General features: G+C 39.8%; 1 protein-coding gene across 1 annotated transcript; it reads right to left on the bottom strand.

Annotated features, from left to right (window-relative positions):
• Positions 1-1379: 1379 nt before the first annotated feature.
• Positions 1380-21948, bottom strand: LOC116424589 (uncharacterized). Its single transcript, XM_031971223.2, has 3 exons — positions 21600-21948; positions 15863-16056; positions 1380-1809 (listed from the first exon to the last, which is right to left on the bottom strand). Exons 1-3 carry the CDS (start codon positions 21946-21948, stop codon positions 1414-1416), a joined length of 939 nt encoding a protein of 312 aa, XP_031827083.1. The 3' UTR covers positions 1380-1413.
• Between the last annotated feature and the right edge of the window lie 1976 nt (positions 21949-23924).

The following is a 23924-nucleotide window of genomic DNA, read 5'->3' as shown; positions in this document are numbered from 1 at the left end:
AATAAAATTATTAATAAATTAACAGATGAATATGAAAGACCTAATTAAGACCAATAATTCAAAATTACCCTGTTCTTATAAACAAAGAAGTAAAGAAATAAATAGAGTAACAAGTTTATCTCAATAATAAAACAACATTAATAAAATTATTAATAAATCAACGAATTTATTAACTCATTTATCGAAAATTGTTATATAATTATTGAAACTGAATTCTTATTTTCAAGGAAACTTGAAGACAACGAGGAAATATTCCATTTCCTTGTGAATAATTTTTGTGAAATTTAAAATTAAAATATAATATTAGTAAATATCGATTTAGTGGCGGTCGATCGATAAATGCATCGAGAAACGATCTCGCGGCCGACCGAGTGTCCTCTGAACAGCCGTCGTTTCCGGTTCTCTCGCGGTACTCTATATTTACACGATTCAGCCGGGATGGAGTCGGTTTCGTAGACCACACACGCTTATAGACACGGCTTCAGACAACTGCGTTGAAGCAAAGATACAGTCTAGGTGATGTCACTTGTGGGAAACACAATGGCGGAAACGGAATTTGATTATTGTTGAATATGAAATATATATTTCAGCTCATTGATGATTTTTCTATTCACTTTACCATTATGATTTTAAATAGTCCTCGGTTCAACGTATTTTGGAAATTAGTTTTGAGGAATTAGTGAAATTTTCACTCGAATGTTGATAACATTCAATTTGTAATTATTTTGTTTGCGTTCGAATCGCAATAGGCAATAAGGATAATGAATGTCTAGGGAAGAATCGTTTGTTCATAGTTATTGACTGTTTAGTAGTTTTTTCAAGTTTGTTTGTTATTCTAGTATAGTTAGTTGAACTTCGACAGAAACGGTGGAATCCGTTATTTTCAATAACCATTGCCAACAAGTGACGTCACGTTTGACTCGTTATCTTTGCTCCACTTCGACTCGTGGATCCGTATATACAGGCCGTGTCAATAAGTATAAAGGGTGATTCATAAATGTATGTGCATACTACAGGAGATGAATCTACACACAAAAAACACCCTATGTATTTATGTCCTATATGTCTCAATTTCCGAGTCACACATTTTTAATAGCATAGATGGGATATAAACTATTCCCGTGGTTCACAAAACGATGCCAAATGGACAAATTAAGTAGACATTTAGAAAATCTAGGAGAATAAACATAAAGTCTGTCTGTAAACTGTCTATCAACTACAAAATTACTTAACAATATGGTATATATAATTTCTAAAAAATAAATAATACAAAAGAATAGTTGAGAACCACTGGTATACACAATTTCATAAGACAGAAATATTTTCATGTGTAGATTCACTGCCTCGACTATGGATACGCATTTAAAAATCACCCCGTATATGAACTAAGGTCAGTTGCGTTGGGACTTTCGATTAGTAGAGGTTCGCGGTCTTCAGGGGCAGCGGGTCCAACAGATAGGGCGGCAATGCGGCCGAAAAGGGCCTAGGGCTGCAGGATCCCCACGCTCCGCCCCCGGCCCCGCCCCCTCGTGTGTTCGGCGATCCACCGTCCGCTGGCCCGTCCGTCGCGTGCTTCACGCTGATCAGGTTCGGGTTCGTGATCGGCTTCACCTCGTTCGCGGACAGCACGCTGTTCGATCCGCCCGGCGGTGTTGCCGGACTCCTCGGCGAACGTCCTTCCGCTTTTACGTTGCTGGCAACAGGGCTGGACGCGCCGCTGTCCACGCCCATCCCGCTCTGCGACGTAGACTTCTGCTGGGCCAGTCTCTCCTGCTTCCGGAACTTCGCGCGCCGGTTCTGGAACCACACCTGCAACCAGGGGCACTTCAGTTGACTCGGATGTCGTTCCTAGAAGTACTAGACTGATATGAAATTGTAAAACAGGAGGCGGAGCCTACATATGAAACTTTGAGGCAGGGGGCGGGGTCTAGGTGTAGATTGTTTAGGGAGGAGGAGCCTAAATATGCAAACTTTCAACTTGGAGTGTATATTAGGATGTAGAACGGTATGACTCGCTCATTATGACGGAATAAAATTCTTCTTAGGGGGCGGAGCATAGTGGGTGGATACTAAATATAGAATTTCAGTTGCCAGTGATCATTAGCTTCTAAGGTATTCATAGTAAACAGTAAATTTTGTGTTTACAGACGTCTAATTTAGATTAACAATATCGGCTTTCCTGTATATAGGGTGTTTTACGAAAAATCGATCATTGTAGTTGGCAGTTTAATAAAGTTCAAGTTTTGAGCGGGTATGAGGTACCCAGAAACAATCGAACTACTACTCTTAGGTTCCCAAGAAAAAAAGAATTTGTAATATAATACGTAATTTACTATAAATATTACTAACAAAAACATTTCCCAAACGCTGTTCCCCAAAATCCACATTTTAAGACCTTACACCACTCACGTCCCAATTTAATCCCAATATCAACAACAGCAACACCTAAAACCCTCAATTATTAGCAAAAAATCAAATATCCAATCTACCCGAACACAGATAAAGCTAATCTTCTCCGATGGTGCAGCACCGTCCAACTAACCCGACCGGACGAATGCTCAGCGATCCCCAAAGTATCCAGGGTGTAAAACATTTTCTACCATCGATCTCCAACGACGTAGAGCGAGACGGTCGCGCGGAGCGAGGAAGGCCGGCGGGGTGGAGACGCGTCAGGTCCCTCTGCTCGTCAGGCTGCGCTCGTAATTGGCTCTAGTTGGCCAAATGAAATATTTAACGAATAAAATAAACGGAAACCGGCGGTGACCTGCATGTTAAAGTAGCGGATTTATTTGCTCTACCGTTTATCTGACCAGCAAAGCCACCCTCCCCCTCGCTGTCCCGCGTTACACCCCCACCCGTACGCCCACCGCCCACCGCCCACCGCCCCACCATCCGTCTCTCTCCGCGTCCTCTTCTATCTCCCTCGGCCGTTTCCCGACGTGTGTGCACGTGGATCCCACCCCCAGATTTTCCATGGGCGGCTACGTTCCGGCTACTGGCCGCGGGGAGGGGGAAATGGGTGGACTCGGAGAGAGTCGGGAGGCGAGCGGGACACCATGATGAACGTGATTGCCCTTTCCGGACGGCAAACACGACTATCGGATTTTTATCAGTCGCCGGGGCTGCTGAACCGGTCCGCTTCTTCTCACGTTCCTGGAATTCCGCGAGGAGACTCCCTTTTGTCCTTCGGAAGCAACCCCCATCTCCGGCTAATTATTTTTCATCGATTTACCGGGATGTAGAGACGTTTATTGGGATTGGAATTATTAAGGGGTCTTGGTATAGAAGTTATTTGTCTGGGTAAATGGTTGTGCATCGTAAGTGAATAGAGGTGTGTATGTTTATGGAGTGCATGTAATTTAAATGAATGTAGATGTTGATGTTCGTGTAGTTTAGATGATTTGAAGTAAGTTGGCGTAATTTGGATGGTTGAATTTGAGAAAGTATCTTTAATATAGAGTTACATGTAGTGAACATTTTAAGATTATATATATAGTTAGGGGTGGGTTTGAATGTAAATTTTAGATCTTGGAAATTTGAATTTGAGACTGTAAGGTTGAGACATTCTTGAAGATTGAAGTGCTGATTTTATTTCATTGAATTAGTATTTGTAGGGGTTGGTCGGAAGTTGACACTAGAAAGTCGCGTATGTTTCGAGTAACTTGTATAAATAATAATTGAATATTTATCTATCTACTTATCGATATATTTATCTATCTACTTATCTATCTATTTATCTATCTATTTATCTATCTAATTATCTATCTATTTATCTAACTATTTATCTATCTATTTATCTATCTATTTATCTGTCTATTTATCTATTTCTTCCTCTATCTCTTTCTCTATTTATTTTTCTATCTATTTCTCTATCGTCACTATCATTAACATTCAATCTACAATGTTAACCACCAAATGCTCTAACAACCCCAAGAACTCCACCGAAATCAAGTCGAATCGAGGAATTCGAAGGTATTCCACGGCTCGTACGTAATAAAATTACATGAACCGAAAACTACGTAACGCAACGCGCAGAGAGCCCGAGGGGGTGCGCGCCAGCGACAACACTAATAATTCGTATTTGGCCACGGACCAAACCCCGAAGAGACCGTGGCCATGTGTGCCGTTGTTTGCCGAACGGACGACGTCGGCGTCGACGACGGCGTGAATTAGGGAGAGCCACGGTGCCGGCGTTAATGTTAAATAAATACAGTTCGCCTAAATAAAATGCAACGAGCTGCTGCTCGACAGATGTCCACCTCGTTTTGGATAAATATTTAAGCCCCGCTTCATACGCTCTGTTGCCTCCGCCATCTTGCTCCGCCGCCGGCGGGACTTCGATGGAAATTCTTTTCGGGGGAAACGTTCAATTCGAATCTTACTAACTGTTCAGGCGTCTAACTATTATTACTAAATATCTATTACATCATATAAATTACAAATATTATTATTTACTTACAAAAACAATTCCTCCGAAAAAATCAATACAAAAATACCTCCGTCTTACTGTATAGGGTAATTAATAGTTAAAACTGAAAAGGGACTTAATATTCTACAGTCGAATGCCTTCATAATGCCGACACAAATGAATAATTTAATTACTCAAATAACAAGAGATCGATATGTAGTTTTTTCTGGAGTTTAACACTAAATGAGCAGTCAAATTGAAATTTTAAATCTATACAATTTCTCTATAGCCAATTGATATAGCCAATTTCTCTATAGCTAATTGCTATACTTAATTTCTTTGTACCTAATTGCTAAATCAATTTCTTTAATAAATTCTCAGGTTCAACATCTGTTGTCTTTCTAGCAATTACAAGAAGAAGACATCAGGAATGAGTCAGTTTGCTTCGTCTGTTGCAGTTGAAGTACAGAGCTTGTTCCTCTCTTTACAGCCACGTTTGGTTGACAAGTTTTCACAGTTTAACAATATTCTCATACGAAAGGGGTTAACATTGGATAAAATCAGGAAAGTTAACAGTTTCGACCCCTTCGAGCAAGGGGTTGGGGCGAATGTTTTCGATGTCGGTACAAGCATTTCGTCAAGCGGACCGGCAAGCTTATGGTCGGGGCATTAGGAATTCTAGCGTGGTACTAACATCAGGTTCACGGCGTGTTTGCTCGTTCGATTAACCCCCGTACACCCCCGCGATTGTGACTCGTCGTGATTTCCTCCTTCTGGGCCGGTTAACCGAGGATTTCGCGCAGTTGTCGGGCCACCCTTAGGGCTTCCGAGCAACCTGATGGCCGGCAGCCGAAATAATCCGTCGGGAAACAACAATTCTTGCGTTCACTAGCGAATCAGCTCGGAGACCAATGCAGTTGAGTCCAGGAAACATGTATGATATGAGTATATAGATGGAAACGTAGATAATTAACACTAGATTTATAGAACTAGGCAATTTGACTCATACTGAATTTTATACGCATTATTTGGTGAATGTTTGGGTCGATTTTTATTAAGAAAGTTAGATAAATGTGTATCCTAATTGTTTATAATTAAAACTCTAATTTCTCCGATCTAAATGAACGGATAACAATTTTTATAAGAACACTAGAACAAACTACAGTAAATGTCAGTCAATCTATTGATACATAGCTTCTGATATAATAATTTTCTTCTTTCAACGAGTTCTATGCCAGCATAAATTTTAATTATGCCAATGAAATGTACAAATAATTTATTTTCCTAGCAGAAAATAATATCCCATATAAAGTGACTTATTAACGCTAAAACTATTGAGGAATTATAGTGACTGATCTCCAACGTTTTGTAACAATTAGAATAATACGTTTCTTGAGATTGTGTCTGTGCAGATATACGAATTTAATTGGATATCTTTCGCAAACGCATTCGTAATTTAAATACTCGCAAAATGGCAGTTCTGGAATCAGAATTCGACTCCTCCAATATGTTTAGCGTTGAATAACTCATAAAATCAAAATTTTCATGCAATTCAATGAAAATTCATTTCGTCGATGTCGTTCAATGTTAGGGAATAATTCGAATGAAAATGTGTCGGGAAAATAAACAATAGCGAGTTCGATAAGGAGAATACGTGACAGACGAATAATAATTGACCCGTCCCCGTTGGGAACTTGAAAAACAATCTTGAATGCGAGAGATCGAAGGAACGATTGAATTAACGTGAACGGGAAGAGCTTATTATGAATGTAACTTGTTGCATTATTGATAACGCTCAGAATTCGCGTTATACTAATTACTTATGTATTCACGTAGCGAGCGAGGAGGTTACTCCGCATTCAAATATAAGTCGACACTGCAGGAATGAAATTTGCCGGCGTGACTCCTCATTGAAATCCAAATTTATTGCATGAATGCAGAATTGTACATCACCTGTCGCGTTCGGAATAATTTTCAAATTTTTTATTGACGATTCACTGGGGGAACGATAGGAAAGAGGTTTCGGATTTTTGTCGTTACGATAATAGAAGCTGCAATTAATACATTCATATTAACTTAATCAAATTAGTGATTAATTAATTAATCCGATTATTTAATATGGAATTTCATCGTTCTCTGTATAGGTCGATAGATATTTCTTCTACTATGAGAAATAATTTAGGGTTGAAGCGCTGATGCTTCAGCGGCCGTCGGCCGCGTTTCAATACGACCGAAGGAAAAAACAGGAATTTCTCTATTTTACAGTTGAAAATAACTATGAAACTCAATGTTTAATATTGTAACTCTAAGAATTAGAACAATTGATTTTAAGTAATCTATTTTGTGGTCACTGGCAGCATAGAAGCATAAATATCTAAAATTTCTTAGTAACTTCACGTGCATAACGTTATAAAAAGAACAGTATTACAATTTATAATAATAATCATATGATCGTATTAAATATTCAATAGTTCTAGTTTCAATAAAACGATACTATCAAAATATAAATATTTTGTAACGAATTTGAAAAGGAACTGATATAGAATAAAATAAGAAACATCGTGGAAAATTACTGCAATAATCGAAGATGACTTAACGAACAGATAACAAGTGTCTACTTATTTTATACTATATTATTAGTATAATATAATAATGCCATTATTCAATATTACGTGTAACACAAATTGGAATTACCGCATAATGCTGTTGACTGTTATGGTTTTTGACGACTTACAAACAGGAAAATTACACTGTACGATAATAATAGAAGAAAAGATGTTTCAGTTTTGGCACCCGCATTGTTTTCTACAAGAACACTCTGATTTATAGGTTCTCCTTCGGAAAACAGTGACTTATTGACAGCGGATCGTCACAGTTGTGGTCAGACGCGAGAGTGGATACACGGTTAATGAGATCCTGTCCGAACGATTTATTCATCGCGGCCGGATGGTTCTGACCGACCGATGCATCTCTTAATCAAGATCCTGACTGCAGTGCCACGCGTTCCAGACCCGAAACTTATTTGGCTAATTGAAGAAGGCGATCCGACCGTGATGGCTCGCAGCGTCGCCATCCAACTGTAATCCCATTACAGCGCGTCTGATTCAATTGTCTTTGACGGGGGTCGAGCGAAACCGTTAATTTTGTAGATAAAAGTTTCATTGAAGCGAATCTTTATGTTGTAAATAAAAGTCGTTTCCGGCTCGGATTTTCTAGTTTCGAATTGGTTCTCTTTTGTTTGAGGTGATCGAGGTTGTCAAAGGTATGAGGTACTTTTAAAATTTTATTTGTTTTTCGAAGTGAAAATAATTCGTTGGGTTTTTAGAGCATTGCTCTTTTGTCTGATGTTATCAAGGTTATCAAAGGTGAGAGGAATATGGTTTATTATAAATACCACCCTATAGTACATGGAAATAAACATAAACAAATGTAGATACACGGAAAGCTAAGTAGAAAATATAAAATAACGTTTCTTTGAGTGTCTGTGCTGTTCAATGGAAATCCACTAATACGTCTGACTATGATCATCATTTCCACTTCTTATAAATATCAATGAGTATATTATTAAATATTATTAAATAAACTTTCTGAACGGTTTTCAAATGTAAATGTTCTCATATGTCACACTATGTAGATGAGAATTTTAAAAATTATTTTTCAGAATTATCAAAGAATTAGAGGATAAAAGGGTTAAGGGTAACAATGACCTCTCGAATGAGCCACTACGTTGCAATCTGCGTTACGTCATCGCTCGTTGAACGCGTGTTAAAGACTGCCATGAAAAACTAAAGCCGACCTCGAAGAAAAGTTGCCATCGAATGACGAGCACGCAACTTTTCACCAGACAAACATTCCCCATAGTTTCTAGGTGACAATAGTTGCAGCCCTGATGACTGCCCTGTAGAATTGATGCAGATTTGAACATTTTCATCAGGAGTCTGAAATAATATTGTAGATCAAGAGGTTAACCCTTGTGGCGAAGTGAAGATTTCAAATGGAATTTAATAAACAGAAGTATTATCCAATTTATTTGAATGCTAATTATATATTATTGATATCAATGATTATACTTTAAAGCATATTTTGATATAGAATTCCAAATAGAATTCGATAAACACTAACTTCTGAATTCAAATTAATTATTTCTTTTGAATTATCAATTAGATCTCAGAACACACGTTGATATAGAATTCCGAACAGAATTCAACAATCTTAAATATTACTCAATTCTCTTGAATTCAAATGAAACATTATTCTCCCTTATCAATTATCACACTTCAGAAAAAATATTAACATATTCCAATCCACTTCTAATTTCATTCTTTTTAAACACAAACACTAGCTTCTGACTTCAAATTATACACTACTATTCAATTATCAGTTACCCCCCACAGCAAAACGCAAGCACAGAATACATCTACGATGTTCCCCTATTCCCAAATCATTAAAAACAAAGTAGTCAAATCGACCATAGTTCAGAAAGAAATCCTAGAACAAAGGGTTAAACGAACTCTGACCTTACAATACACTTCTAATTTGATTCTTCTTAAACAAACTTCAACAAACACAAACACTAGCTTCTGACTTCAAATTAAACAGTACTCTTCAATTATCAATTACCCCCCCCCCCGCCCCCCCAGCAAAACGCAAGCACAGAATATATCTACGATCTTCCCTTATTCCCAAATCATTAACAAAGTAGTCAAATCGATCACAGTTCAGAAAGAAATCCTAGAACAAAGGGTTAAACGAACTCTGACCCGGAATAGCCGGACCTATTGCGACCTCAGCGAGTTTCACCGCGGACGGAACAGTCGAAGAAAGTTTCCTGCTGCTTCTGGATTGTTTGCAGCAACCCGCCGGATGATACCCAGCAGGACAGTTTTTAATCACCGTAAGTGGATCTACATAGAGTTCGCAATTACCAGGGCACACTCCGAGCATGGGCCCCTTGTGTATCAGCCCAACCCTCGGACCAGGCACGAATGTTTTCCCCCATTTCATCCCTTCACGGGTGCCACCGGCACCCCCTTCAACCCCCTCGCCCGGGCCAGCAAGTGTTATTGCCCATTCCGAGCGCCCCTGTTCACGAACACTTTTTTATTTATCATTTATCTTTAACGTCGGAGCAACCGACGTCGAACCTACGACGGAGTTTTGATTATAGGAACACCTATGCGTTCGCTTTTCATTCGTTTCTTTGCGGTGAACCTCTTCAGACCTGATTTTTCGATTGTGTTGTGTGATAATGGTCCGTCATTTATTGCACCATCAGTGACGCAAGATAACGTAATTTATACTCCATGGATTTTTGTTGTGTAAAACAGTGGTACAGTGTTTTTCTGGTAGAAATAGAGGTTGAAGAAGTCGAAAGGCAATTGTAACGTAACATAATCGATGTAGAGCGGAAATTTTTAATTAGTAAGTGGTATTTGTTAGTAGTTAGACGATTGTTTTACCTAAGAACTGTGATAGGGAGTTGTTAATTATTTTTAGTGCCATCTTTGATATCGTTAAACCAAGAATCAAGGTTTCTTGAAAGGTATTATCTTATATTGTACTGCTTGAATTTTTGATAAGCCAATTTCCTGATTATTTCATCAAATTTTCTAAACTTTCTAATTTAACAATGACTCCGAAATTGTTAATCTAACGAAAAAACCAGCCATTTACCAAAAAACGTCCAAATCCCTGTATCAATCCAATAATCTCGGAGAAGCTGCTTTCCATCTGCCTTTTCTCACATACAATTTCCAGGCTTTATCATGTATAACTTATTTATTTAACAATGATTCCGAAACCGTTCATCCAACGAAAAACCCGGCCATTTACCAAAAAACGTCCAAATCTCTGTATCAATCCAATAATCTCGGAGAAGCTGCTTTCCATCTGCCTTTTTTCACATACAATTTCCGGGCTCCTTCCGGTCGACAGTGTTTCCCTTGTTTTCTCATTCCCCACCCCCTCTCGCCGTCGGGGACCCTTCATCAGACTCGTCCCCGTCGCCCCCGGATCGCCCCCGCAGTTCAAGTTGACCTCTCGTTTCTCATGACGCCGCGCGGCCGTATTCCATCGGGAGAAAGAAGCTCCCGTGTTGATTTTCCAGGACTCCGGCAGGTTCTCTGTTTCTAAATTGCTCCATCCGAGCCTCTCACCCTCTGGCCGCGCACCCCACCCTTCTTTTTGATACACTTACCGGGACGATCGGGCGCTTCGCAGGTGAAAGAGCATATCACGCAGCCTTTTGTCTCTCCTGGACGTGTTGGTAGAATAAACAATGTACCGGGTGTCTCGGCGACTGGGCGGGGCTATTTCTTTGGAACCGTAGGGATGGGAAAATATGTCAGAGACGACAATGCGGGAGTGTGGAGGTGTGAACGGAGGTAAGCACGGGATCGCGAGAATTGTGGATTTTTACGACATTGCCACTGTGCGAGTTTCTCTGATATTGGCGTTATGCGAATTTTCACGATATTATTGGCACTATGCGAATTTCTTTGTGTAAATCTCAATGACATTTTAATAACAAAGCATTCAATTGCCTTATGTTTAGTCACATGGTGTAATACGTATCTTCTATTATCTAATTCCAATTTATAACGTCGCTACGAAGTCCAAGTATCATTAATTTTTAATAATAAATTACGTTGTGATCATTGAAACTCTCTCTAAAATGTAACTATTTAATTTCCCCCTAAAATTCAGTTAGTAGAAATAATACGATATATATATTTCTAATTAAATACCCATCAGTTCCTTTCTCACGTTATTTAGACAAGTATACTCATCACGACGAGTATCGTCGAAACTAGCTAACTAACAGTCTAACTAAACTCTATCGGTTCGTAGAATCAAATTTAATTATTTGTATTTCTTTTAATTATTTATTTTTCTTATTACCTGCTTAGATATGGCAATCACAATCTTCTCATATAAAAATAGAAAAGCGTAATTCAGTTTCTGAACGAAAACAAAAGTGCGATCGCGTCGCTCGTCGCTTTTCGACCGCGTTTTCGCGAAGAGTAGTGGCACTGAAACGGTTAATCGCGTGCACAGAGATCGTTCCACTTCTTTCAATTGATTCGGGACCCCATGCAACCGCCAAGTGTCGATCCACCGTGGCCGAGCAACTGTTTCCGCGTCCCCGAGCCAGCACCCCCGTCGATGACACCCGGGGGCGGGTTGTCGCGTGGCGACACGTTCCACTTGTACTGAGTCACATGTCATTCGGTATGAATTACAACTCCATTAACGCGAACGGGCAACCTGCGCGAGCGCATGCATAAATATACACGCGGGCAGAGCGGATCAGCGCCAAGACGTTGATTTATCGAGATGGGGGAGGGGGCGGACTTGCTAGTGTCTTCCGACGAAGGGAGGCTCGTTGCCAGATTGATTAACATTTTCCAGGCTGCCGCCATTTTCCGTGTTTTTGGACCGTGGCAGGGAGATACGGTTATTATAGTTTAGCAGGATTAACCGTTTATTGGTTAATTGTTATCTGATTTAGGAATGTGAATGAATGGTTTGGAGGTTAATTTTTGGAATGAAAGATTGATTATGTGATAGTTAGAGAAATAATTATTTGAAATTAGTTGTTCTAGAGGTGTGGAAAATATATTGTTCAGGAAGAATTGTCTATATTTCCTCTGTTCCTTCTATTTATTTTCTCTATTTTATAGGTGTATTCTTTATATTCTCTGTACTCGTTGTTCTTCATATTCATTGTTCTATATATTTTCTGTATTCTCTATATCCTCTATATTCTATATCCTATTCTCTATATTTTCTGTACTCTCTATCCCATTTTCCATATTTTCTATATTTTCTATATTTTCCATATTTTCCATATTTTCCATATTTTCCATATTTTCCATATTTTCCATATTTTCCATATTTTCTATATTTTCCATATTTTCCATATTTTCCATATTTTCCATATTTTCTATATTTTCTATCCTATTACCTATATTCTCTATATTCTCTATCCTATTTTCTATACTCTCCGTACATTCCGAATAATTCAGATACAATCCCCAATAGTTATACTCCACCAAGCGAACTCTTAATAACATCAAATTGTCACAGGATAAGCGAAAGCAGATACCAAACGGTGGACAAATGAAGCACCGAGCAATCCCAATTAATGAACTAATATATCAATGGATACGTTTACCGGTGAATGATTTTTTAATGAACGAACGGGGATCCAATGTTTCAAGGTATTTCGGTAGTGGACCCTGGGATACGAATTAGGGAAAATTCGATCCGACAAAGGACTACCCTCCTTCGTCAAGGCGAACCTCCTTGGAAATGGCGGTCGTCCCGTCACACCGCAAACTACTCGAAAATTGATAGTAACTTCCTGCTTAATTATCACGTGTGCGTAGAAACTCCAGTTTACGACGCGGACGTAATCCATGGGTAATTGTTTTCATCTCATCGAGAACTTAAACTTTTGAAAATAATCAATCATTTCAATGTAAATGAAACTGGCGAATTAGAAACAGTGAGTATTAATTGTATCAATGATATTAACCCCTTGACCTACAATATTGTGATGAAAATTTTAATTTGAATTCGAAAAATCCGAGTGTTATTTATTTCTTTTCTGATATAAATTGAATGTTATTTTTCTATTATCGTAGTTAACAGATAAATCAGAGAACAAAGGGTTAATGATCGACATTTTATGAAAGGGAGATAATTAATTTATTAGTTATCCTTTGTTAATCATTTATCAATGATAATATTGAACATTGTTTAATATAGTGGTTGTTATTATTACTAGTAGTAGTATTAGTATAATATAATATTAATATTTGTATTAAAAATGATAGTACCCATTTCTATTAATAATTCCATAACAATTCTGTTATCACAGAAGGTCGAAGGACCCTATCATAAATCATACGTCGTGCACAAAGTTTGCGATAGACATTCACAAATCGATTTCTCCTATTTCCAACCGTAAAACCATCAAATCACAATGGTAACGTGCACGTGAAGCCGGCCAACGGCGGGAAAACTCGGTTAACGCCAAGCACATTTTCACAAGCCGGCTATCAACGGGATTACACTCGCCGATGTGACGCAATTCCTCGCATTTCCGGATTACGTTGCCGGTGGATCGGCAATTACCGTTACGAGCGATAAAGTCTGCCGGCGAATTGCGTTCGCTGGTCAGCAATAAGTGTCGGAAACGGGAGCAGGCTGTTTGGCAATTACGGAAAATACAGATTGCATGGTGTCAACCATTGATTAAAATACGAATCATAAATGTCCACCCACAAAGATATAACAGAATCATGTTCAACCGACTGTATTAAAAAAAGAGTGAGATGATTCGCTTCGAAATTTTCATTTCTTTACAATCCGAAGTCTATTCAAGACTTCCAAAACAGATTTCATGCGCCTAGTGCTTCAGATACTTTCTTATTACCATTAACACGAAAATTACCGAGCAGTTACATATTCCAAGAACGCATCTATTGAGACTCTAATTAATTCACAATTCAGTTTGCGTATTGCTAAATCAATTTCTTGAATAATTTCCCATAGAAACATCTGTTATCTTAATAATTGCAAAAAGAAGACATCAGGAATAGGTAACTTTGACTAGTCTGATAGATTTAGCATTAAAGTCATTATAGTGGCGTACAGTAGCTAAAAGGTTAAGTAGACACAAGCAAGAGAATAGTAAAAAGCCTGTGCATTGCGAATAAAATACAGAATCATCGTGCCACCCCATAGATGGCCAGAGTTTAGCCGTGATAACTTGTCCGACAGTTCCTCGCAGAATCCCATTCACGTTCGTCAGCGCGCGATCGAGCTGGCGCTATCGAAGCGCAATAAATTCGTCTGCCGCGTTGTCACGTGGCTTGGTCGGGATTAATATAACCAGCGTTGATTGTCAATTATGATTATTATTACACGGCGAGCCGGCGGATCGAGAAAGACACGCGGCGCCGGGGCCCGCCTATTTTTGGCCCGGAACAAGACACCTGCCTCCGGTGCATCGCGGGAAACGCTCGCATTCATGATCCATGCATGAAGCACGGAACGTGGAAAGTCATTCACCTTGAATTGATCCGCGGAACGGGAAGGATTTTTCATTCCATTCAGTAAACCGTCGGCGTCGGCGACTCGCGTGTAATGCGATTAAAGCGTAATGGACGACGGCGTCGCAAGGTGCTAGCGCGGAACAAAATGGCGGCCGTGAAGTTTCGGTAGAGGTCTTCGCAGTTAGTGTTTTATTAAACGAAGTATCGAGATTGGAGGGAAACTCCGTTGGCTTCGGGGAAGTCGGTGGTAATGTTTATTTATGAAAAGAAGAATGTATTCTACACTGTATTTCTTATTTAGAATAACAGTGGTAATATTTAATTGTAAGAATAAAAATGTATTATAAACACTAAATGCTAATAACATATATCTCAAGTTGTGCTACTTTATTTAAAATAAATAGAAATATAAAAATATGTTTCCAATTTGTAATCTATGAGATGAATGTTTAGTTACAGCATGTTAATGATTTAAGTCTAGTTATCTAGGGTTCAAACAATTTCCAACGTTCTATAACAAACTTGTTTCGTCATCTACAGCATGATGGGCGAGTACAAATGTTTAAGAAATCTATAATATACATAAACATCAATGATTCGATCGATGCCATCGCCTGAATCCCATTTTCCGCGCGCGAAGGTTCAAGTTAATCCATCAGAGGCATTAGACGTGGTAATCCATCAACCGGCGACTTCCAGGTAACCGTGAAAACGAAAATGGGGCTTGTAATGCAATTACGAGGCACGCGTTCCGCTATTCCTTGCCCCTCCGCTCGCGACCCGCCATTTTGCCGGGCGCCGGAGGGAGGACCTCCGCGGCCGAGAACCGAACGAAAGAAAAAGCCTCGCGTCCGAGCCAGCTCGCTCCAAGATTTTTCCACCGAACATTCGATAATCGGGTTAAAACGTCGGGGAGAAGTGTCGGCTTTTCGTTTACTTGTTTTGCTCTGTGCAATCGCATCCCATCGCGAATCGCGTTACACTGAACGCGCGTCTGGCCAGCTGTTTTCGTTTCGCTGTGAGCAACTTTTCACTCTTTGCACTCGTGTATCGTACCGGAGATGGCAATACAAATTTCCAGAACGTTGGGAATTGTTTCGAAATTAATGAAAAAGAATATTCATTCTCAGTCTTAACTGTTAGTTTGCTACTGTTATATCTAAACTGATCTAATTCGCTTGGGTCCAACCTATGTTATACGTTGAAAATCGTTTAGCGTTACGATTTTAGTATAATTTCTCTCTTGAAGACAATTCATTGGAGAATACTGCCTTCTTACAAACCGATTAGAATAATAGAAACACTGTGTCCAGGAATGTCCGTTTCGGACGCAATTTTGAAATGGTTAATGCAGTGAACGAGCGGTGGTAACGTAAAATCTAGTACTCACTTGCACCCTGGCTTCCGTCAAGTCGATTTTCATAGCGATTTCTTCCCTGGTGTAAATATCCGGGTAATGAGTCTCCTGGAAGGCACGCTCCAACTCTTTCAGCTGAGCCGAGGTGAACGTCGTCCGTATCCGACGCTGTTTCCTCTTCTCCGCTAGACCGTCGTGTCCGGAATACGCCTTGTACCCTAATCCACCTGAAAAAAGGAGCAACAAGGTTACCAATCAATGTACAAACAACGACAACGAAAGTAATAGGTCAAACTTCGAGTTTACTGATCATAAATCTAAACATAATTATCTGTCAAGCAAGTTTCGTTGATGTTAGTGTGCGATAACGTAGATTATAGTTCATTATGAGTTCGAATACGAATTTTATGATAGAGAAGAGTTAGAGAAGCTGCAGAATGCTACCTATGGATGCAAGAGACAGGATGCAAGTGAGAAGAGATGCATGTGGAAGAAAGAAAGAGTGATTGGACAAACGTTAACACTAAAACTACCGAACAACTCAAACTGATCTACTTCAGTACTTTTATTTTGCTAGTATTTCAATTATGAAGGCGTTTTAGTGAAAGATTTTTAATTAAATTTGTGTATTATACTGGTAAGGTTAAGAGACTCTTCGAATCTCAAACGTATTATTCTAATATTTATAAAACATTGAAAAGAAATCACTCAGTTGCTTGGTAGTTCTAGCGTTAAAAGTGCGTGGCAGTTGAGCGACAGGGTAGTATGCCAGGATAAACGAAGAGTTTTATTTATTGATTATTTAGTTTAATAAACCTTTGTTAATATTAAAGCCTCCTACGGTGTACCAATCCTACGTGTCACTCTGATTGCTCGGTAGTTTTAGTGTGAAACGTTCCTCAATAACGTTTAAAACATTCAATATCCGTCAAATTGACGGATATCTAATATTACATTTAAATCGTAAAACTAATATTAACCATTTGCACTCGAGAGGTGCCTTTCACTCGCTAGATTCAATAACAAAACTCCACAACCTTCTAAATAACATTAAATTTCGTATAACGCATCAATACGTGAAACATCAAAAGAGAATACCTTCTTTACTAACTTATGCATGTTTCCTCATTACTTTTTGAACAATATTGACTATATCTCATCAGAAAACGTCGAGTACATCTACTAAAAGACTTTCGACTGCAAAGAGTTTAACCCATTCGCCGCTGGGAACATTAAAAACCTGGTCTTCTGGCTGCGAAAAAATCGATTTCATAGGCGATTCAAGTAAAAACTAATTTCTTTCTTCATCATAAATAATTCATTATTCCTTATCATTCATTTCTTCCTTCCCTAAATCCGATGTTCTCGAAAGTAGCAGTTAGTCCAAGTTTACAGCGCAAACTGCGAGATATCTCGTAGCTGGCAGTGCATGGTGTAACCGAAACAACGCGAGAAAAGACGAAAGCTGTTACGCTCTTCTCCTAAACGGCACCGGGTATGTTCCAGGCCGCGTTTCTCGCGTTCCTCGCGCAAAAACACGGAAGAGAAGCCTCGGACCCGCCGGGAGGCTTATAGATTATAGAATATAGGTGAGGACGGTCGGATGAACGGCCAGGAACGTAACCATAGCAATGAGTGAGCGAAAGGGGAGGGCGGTGTCGGCGTCGGGGGTGGAAAGGGGTGAGGAGGAGGGAAAAGGGGAGGGAAAGAGCAGAGCACGGTTTAGAACGGATGAAGAGAATAGCGACGATCGTTGAAGAGAGTCGGAAGGGAAACGTGCCGGCAAATGAGCGAGGGAAAGAGTGACAAAGGGTAGGGGTTGCTCGGCTGTGGGAGGGGTGAGGAGCAGGGAGGGAGGACGAGACACATCCATTGATTTTCAGTGCCATCTTGTCGTCGTTTCTCGAGGAAACAGAGGCAACCGGGAGACGACTCGGTCCCGGCAACTTTCCCCTGGGAAAAAAGAGGGACCACCCTCTTTTTACCGGGAAAGACGTCCCCTTCAACCACCCCGAGTATTCTCGGTGTTCCTTGGGTTTCCCATGGCGACTGATCTTCCTTTCCGTGAATTCGAATGTCTGCTTTTTGGTGAATGTTTTTTAATGCTGATGTACTGCCATTTAAACGGTCTTTTAGAAGTTTATTAAGCTTTTGTGGTTTGTAGGTTACAATATTGCACTAGTTGTAATATTAAATAGTTTAATGAATGTTGAAAAAGTTATCGTGAGATTACTAAACTTTCCACGCAACCGAATTTTATAGTGAGATGGAAAATAAAAGGTCTAAGGAATGTTATAAGATTTTATCAACCCTTTGCACTCTGTAGGCTACAATATTGGACCAGTTGTAATATTACATATTTGAATGAATTTTGAAAAAGCTACCATCAGTAGATTTTTTGCAAATTTTGTAGTGAGAGGGAAAAGAGGGATTGTTAATATATATATGATTGTTCACTTTAGAAAGTAACAATTAATAATAGGAAAATATTAGTTAATTTGAAGGTATATGTCTTGATAGGTGTATGTATATCCCCACTATAACTCTTACTTTCCTATCTTAACACTTCGCCGATCAATGATAATGTGAATGACAGTGCCTTAATGATTTTGTAAATGCGAATAAGAAATGATAGATAGTAAATAACAAATAAAAGTTCTCTACATGAATAACTAGTAACAGGAATAAAACGTACCTCAACGCCAATTAATTATTTATTCGTTATTGCAATTAAAATAAAGTTCTATTCAAATGGTGTCCAATACTTCGTGTCACAATAAAGCAACTTTTTGATAGAGTTAATAAATTTTTTAAAATTTAAGTGGTGTTGTACATTAAGGGAAAAACAAATGAAAAGCGTAATAAATGAGTTTTGACCTTGAGAAGATTGATTAAAGTTACTGTTTAATGGTAATTACGATGTAATGAAGGTAATAAAGACGTAACGGTGAAGTTTAACGGTAATTAAAAAATAAGAAAATATAAAAGTTAATACTTTCAGTGGATTATGTATCTCTGTATTTTGAGAGGAATTATTTGTAGAAGAAAGAAATTAGGAAGTAATTTCAGTCGCAGCTTAGCGATATTAAGTGGAAATGGATGTTCGTGGTCAGACAACTATTGGGACAGTCTATGAGAAGTTGTCGATTTTTCAAATTGGCGTAACTTCGTGGAAAAAAATCGTACAATAATCTTGTCAGGCTCATTGTAAAGGGTGAAGTCTCTACTTTAATACTGCTGAGTGTCCTTTTTGAAAGAATATTGTACACCATGTATCAAACGAAAGAGTAAAGACATGTTCCCTCAAAAAAATGTTCTACTTCAAACACGCGTACTGATCCTGAAAAATTTTTTTCTTGATTATGTCTAAAACTGTCTTATAGATTGAGTTTTTTCCTTTCTAATGACTCCAAGAACAGTGTCGTACGATTTTTTTTCACAAAGTTATGGCAATTTTAAGATGAGCATATATTGAAGTGAAACGACAACATGCTTGGTGACCTGCTAGCAGTGGCTAAAAATTGTTGATATATAAAAATTACCATAACTTCGCGAGAAAAAATCGTACAATGAATTTTGAGGAGTTGTTAGAAAGGGAAAACTTCAATCTATAAGACTATAATAGATACGATCAAGAAAAAAATTTTTCAAAGTTTTTGTAAACATCTGAATTGCAACAATTTTTTAAAGGAAAATACTTTCACTATTTCGTTTGGCATATAACGCAAAAATTTTTTTCGAAAATGATACTCAGTAATGTTAAAGTAGAAGCTTCGCGCTTTAAAATGAGCTCAAGTAGATTGTTGTGCGATTTTTGTTCACAAAGATATAACGATTGCAAAAATGAATTCATCGAGTGTCCAAATATTGTAACATACAAAAAAGAAATGTTATAACAATCGTTACGACAATATAATTAGTAAATAAAATAAATTTATATTTGATCAACGATTTCACGAATTAATTCAGAAAAAATTTGTATCAGATAAAAATTCACAATGCAATCGACCTCGAATAAAAATATTACTACCATATACCAATTACTTTAATTAGCATGGATTTAATAATAATCCTGGGGACGTGTTAATTTATTTTTGGAGCGTATTATAAAATTGACGGAGATAATGGCAATAACTGTTCTATGTATCCTCCTCGCCACGAATTGATTGGGGAGGTTAATCTAATTACGTACTTATTTCTGAATGTGAAACAGAAGCACGAATAAACTTTTGATTGAATCCATAATAGCCGATAGTGTTCTCCATTATGAAAACTATCTGTGAGATATTCCTGCTCGCACTTAGAATCACTCATCTTGAATTAAGCATATTGAAAGTACATTTTCCTATTTCATGAGATTTTGCAGGGAGTTCGCCTGAATTTTTGAACCTCGTCGAGATGTGTGACGAATTATTCATCAATTACCTGATTATTTCAGATTAATGCAGTAAAAAGCCTCGTAAAATTGAATGAACCCCCGAACAGAGAATTAATGAAAGTATTGGCGTTATAAATAATAAAATCCGTTATTTCATTGGTACACCAATTTCCGTAAATTTTTAATTAACTCAATTTAATCGATTCAATCATGAATTATCATACCTCTCATGCAATAACATTAGCTTTATTTCAAGTGCTCTTCTGCAATATTTTTCATTCATTGCAAACGTCCTAAATTTCCACTGGAAGTAAACACTTCGACACAAAAGGAAACCAAACAAAAACAACTGAAGAGTTAGGTAGCTGAAGACAATCAAAGTGTTGAAATGAAAGAATGCATAGTTCACGAATCGACTTCAGTGTACATCACTTAATTACATTAATCAACTTTTGAATAAGTACTTCGAAATAACACTATATAATCATTGCATACAAATATACACAAATTTTCTTTGGATAAACAGAAATATAAACATGTGCATCGAAATTAAAAGGTCTCACCCCCAAGAATCATTGAGGGATATTTTCAATGCTACACTGGTTCGGATAATCCAGCCACTGATTGGCTAAATCGTGTAACTTCACAAACGAAAAGCAGAAAATTCAACGTTAACCCTTTGCACTCGATAGACTCTCAGTCACACGACTCAATAAAACCAAATCATAAAGTCTGACGTTTAACATTAACCTTTGACTAAAATCAAACACATCAACACCTGACACATCGAAACAAAGTATCTCCGTCCCTCGATTTACATATAGTTTGCCAACAATTTACCTGATAAAAGGATGTATCTCCAAAATAAACTCAATTTAAACAACTCATTCTCACAACTGGATGACATTCATTTAATAAACAATACCCAAAGATCAAATACTATAAACAGAGTAAACTCCATTTTCCACCAGACTCAGAAGGATTGAAATAGGTCCATATAAATCAAAACCTTATCAATTGCAAACAAACAACAAGCTTGTAATATGTCTAACATTATCCAAAATCTTCTCAATACCAAAACATTGAACCTTCCCAACAAAAGCCTTTCGAGCGCGAAGGATTAACCCTTTGACGCAACTTCCTCTATCACTAAGCTCGAGTGACTTCTTATTATCAACAGTTCGCAAACAATTGACAACAATTCAATTCAACAATTTCCTAATAACTATAAATTTCCTTTGAAGACAACAAACGAATAATAGCAGAACAGTTTTCTTTAACAGAAATCTTTATCATTCTCACTCGTCATACGGCAAGGGGTTAATCGTTCCATTGCTAGAAACACTATAGGTCCCTAGCAACTGCGATCAAAATCGAAAAGTCGTCACTCACTCTGCAGGTTGATGGCGGAGGGGAAGATCGCGTGGCGATGGACCTCCTGCGACCTGGCGGACATCACGGAGCACGGCGTGGCGTGGGCCCCGTGGTGCGCGTGAGCGTGCGAGTGGCTGGTGTGATGGGCCCCTAGTGGCGCTGCGGTTCCGGTACCAGCGGTCCCCGTGTTGCCCGGATAGCCGGCCGCCCGCGCGGCGGTGTACCGGTAGGCAGCCTGGCTCATCTGCGAGCAGGAGCTCAGGTCCCCGTAGCCGCATTGCATCTCACTGGCAGCCAGAGCACAGCTAGAAGCCTCGAAGCCGGCGGCCGCAGCCGCAGCCGCTTGATTCAAGTACGAGTAATCCATGGTTCACTGGAGGCACTGCCGCAACTAGGCGTCAACGGGTGTTCGCGGCGTCGGGAGATCAACGAGGACAACGAGGACTACAAGACGACTCATCGAACTTAGGGACCAAGCCCAGACACCTGTAGACTTCCTGCCGCAAGCACAAGCTGATGAATCCTAAGTGTCTGAAGGATGACTCTGGAATAGCTCCCGGAGCTGACAGCAGCACGAGGTAAGCTATCTTTAGTAGATCCTTGCTCCAGGAGTGATAGTAGCGGTTGATAGCTACCACGTTCAAGGCATCGTCACTTCGCTGGGCTTGCCAGTGTAAGTCTCTTAGCTACCTGGACCTTCAACTCATTAACTCACTGGAACTAGGGACTTCCCTTGACGAGCGTCGAAAGATAACTGAACGACTTCGCTGTGGTTAGATCCGATTTGGGTCCAAGTCGACTGTCCTCGAACGGCCGGGTCCATTCGGTCCGGTGAACGCAAGGCAGGACCGAGCCCGAGGTCCTGGGCGGCTCGCGGGGCCCGTCGGCTGGCGGGCCCGTGCCTTGCACGGCTTTCCTTCGTCCGAGGGTTAATCGACGAAGTCGGAGGAGGCTGCGTCACGTAATTGCACGGTCGCGGACGAGCAGCGTAGGGACGGGCGGCGGCAGCCACCACCTCGATAGCGGCTTATGACAGCGTAATCGGATCAGCGATATCAAATTATTGCGATTATACCCGCGGATAGAAAGAAGTTTTTCGGCCCGGTTAAGAGAGCCCGAGACGACCGACTGGTGGGTCTCCTCAAAATCAAATGATAAGCTTAATTCAATAACACCGGGCGAGAGAGAGGGTGCAACGGCTAGGGGCGTGGCCGAGCCGTCGCTAGCGGAGACGCGCTTGGCCGCCGCTGGAGCGTCGCTTGCGCGCTGATTCGCCCGCTGCGACACCGCCTCCGGGTGCTACTGGCCGCGGGAGGCCACGCCTACTACGCTGCCTCTGCGTTCGACCCTCCTGCTCACCCCTGGCCACCCTTTCAGTCGCTCGCGCTCTCCCCCGACAACCATCAGACCGAATGAACGCTATCATTCGATGATGCCGACCCCCCTACTGGTCTCGATTTTACGATCGATTCCGCAGCAGGACGGTCGCCCGCCGGACACACCGACGGCGCTCGCCTACGGCAACCCCCGACCCGTTGTTTACGCCGGCGTTCTCTCGCGACTGATGATGGTTGTTCGCGCTACGGGACCCGCGACCTGCCCGCTCACCCGCGCCGTCGATACGATTATTAGGGCAGCGACGGCCGGCTCGAGGGCCCGCGTCGCGGATCAACCCTTCACACTCGGGGAGAGGGTTTCCTTTAACCCCTTAACCTTTTGAACTTCGAGCCTGCTTTAGATTTTCTTCCGAGTGTTTGGCTGGAAATATATTTTCGCTGGCAGCTGCTGGGGAACTGTGTGAATGTCTCACCGGTGAAGAGAGGATTTTCTAACCTTTCATCCTTTCAACTTGCTCTTTCTTTTTTATTAGCTTTCGATCATTTTGGTTTAGGCACTTTATTGGGAATTTTGTTTGGAATACTGTTGATAGGAAACTGTGTGAACGATTTGTCTAGGAAGGGAAGATTTTGTTTCACCCCTTGATCCTTTGAATTTACAGTTTTTTTGTGGTTTTGTATTGGTTTGAGATTTATTAGATATTACGTGATATAATTATGGGTAGACTGTGGATCGTCGTGGATTAAAATATTTGAGAATATGATTAGAACGAAGTTACGATAGAAAATTGCTGTTCCTGACAAGTAGTATGAGAAGTACATTTTGGATATTTTGTTTCCATTTAAAGCGTTAACGGTTCGGAAATATTTTGAGTTTGCTTTCTGCTTTGAATTGGATGGACAGTGATAATAGAGCATATTTAATTTCAAGGAAATTGCATGTAATGGCAGTTACATATAATTCTTATAATTATATTGCAATTATATCTATTGCGATATTATAATT

This window comes from Nomia melanderi, chromosome 2 (genome assembly GCF_051020985.1).
Source record: "Nomia melanderi isolate GNS246 chromosome 2, iyNomMela1, whole genome shotgun sequence".
Classification (NCBI taxonomy): Eukaryota; Metazoa; Arthropoda; class Insecta; order Hymenoptera; family Halictidae; genus Nomia; species Nomia melanderi.
This window is presented reverse-complemented; position numbering and strand designations above follow the sequence as displayed.

Coding starts and splice junctions, on each gene's coding strand:
- LOC116424589 (XM_031971223.2), bottom strand. CDS start 21,948: ATGGATTACTCGTACTTGAATCAAGCGGCTGCGGCTGCGGCCGCCGGC. Junction 16,057..21,599: donor CTCCGCCATCAACCTGCAGA/GTGAGTGACGAC, acceptor TCCTTTTTTCAG/GTGGATTAGGGTACAAGGCG. Junction 1,810..15,862: donor TGACGGAAGCCAGGGTGCAA/GTGAGTACTAGA, acceptor CCCTGGTTGCAG/GTGTGGTTCCAGAACCGGCG.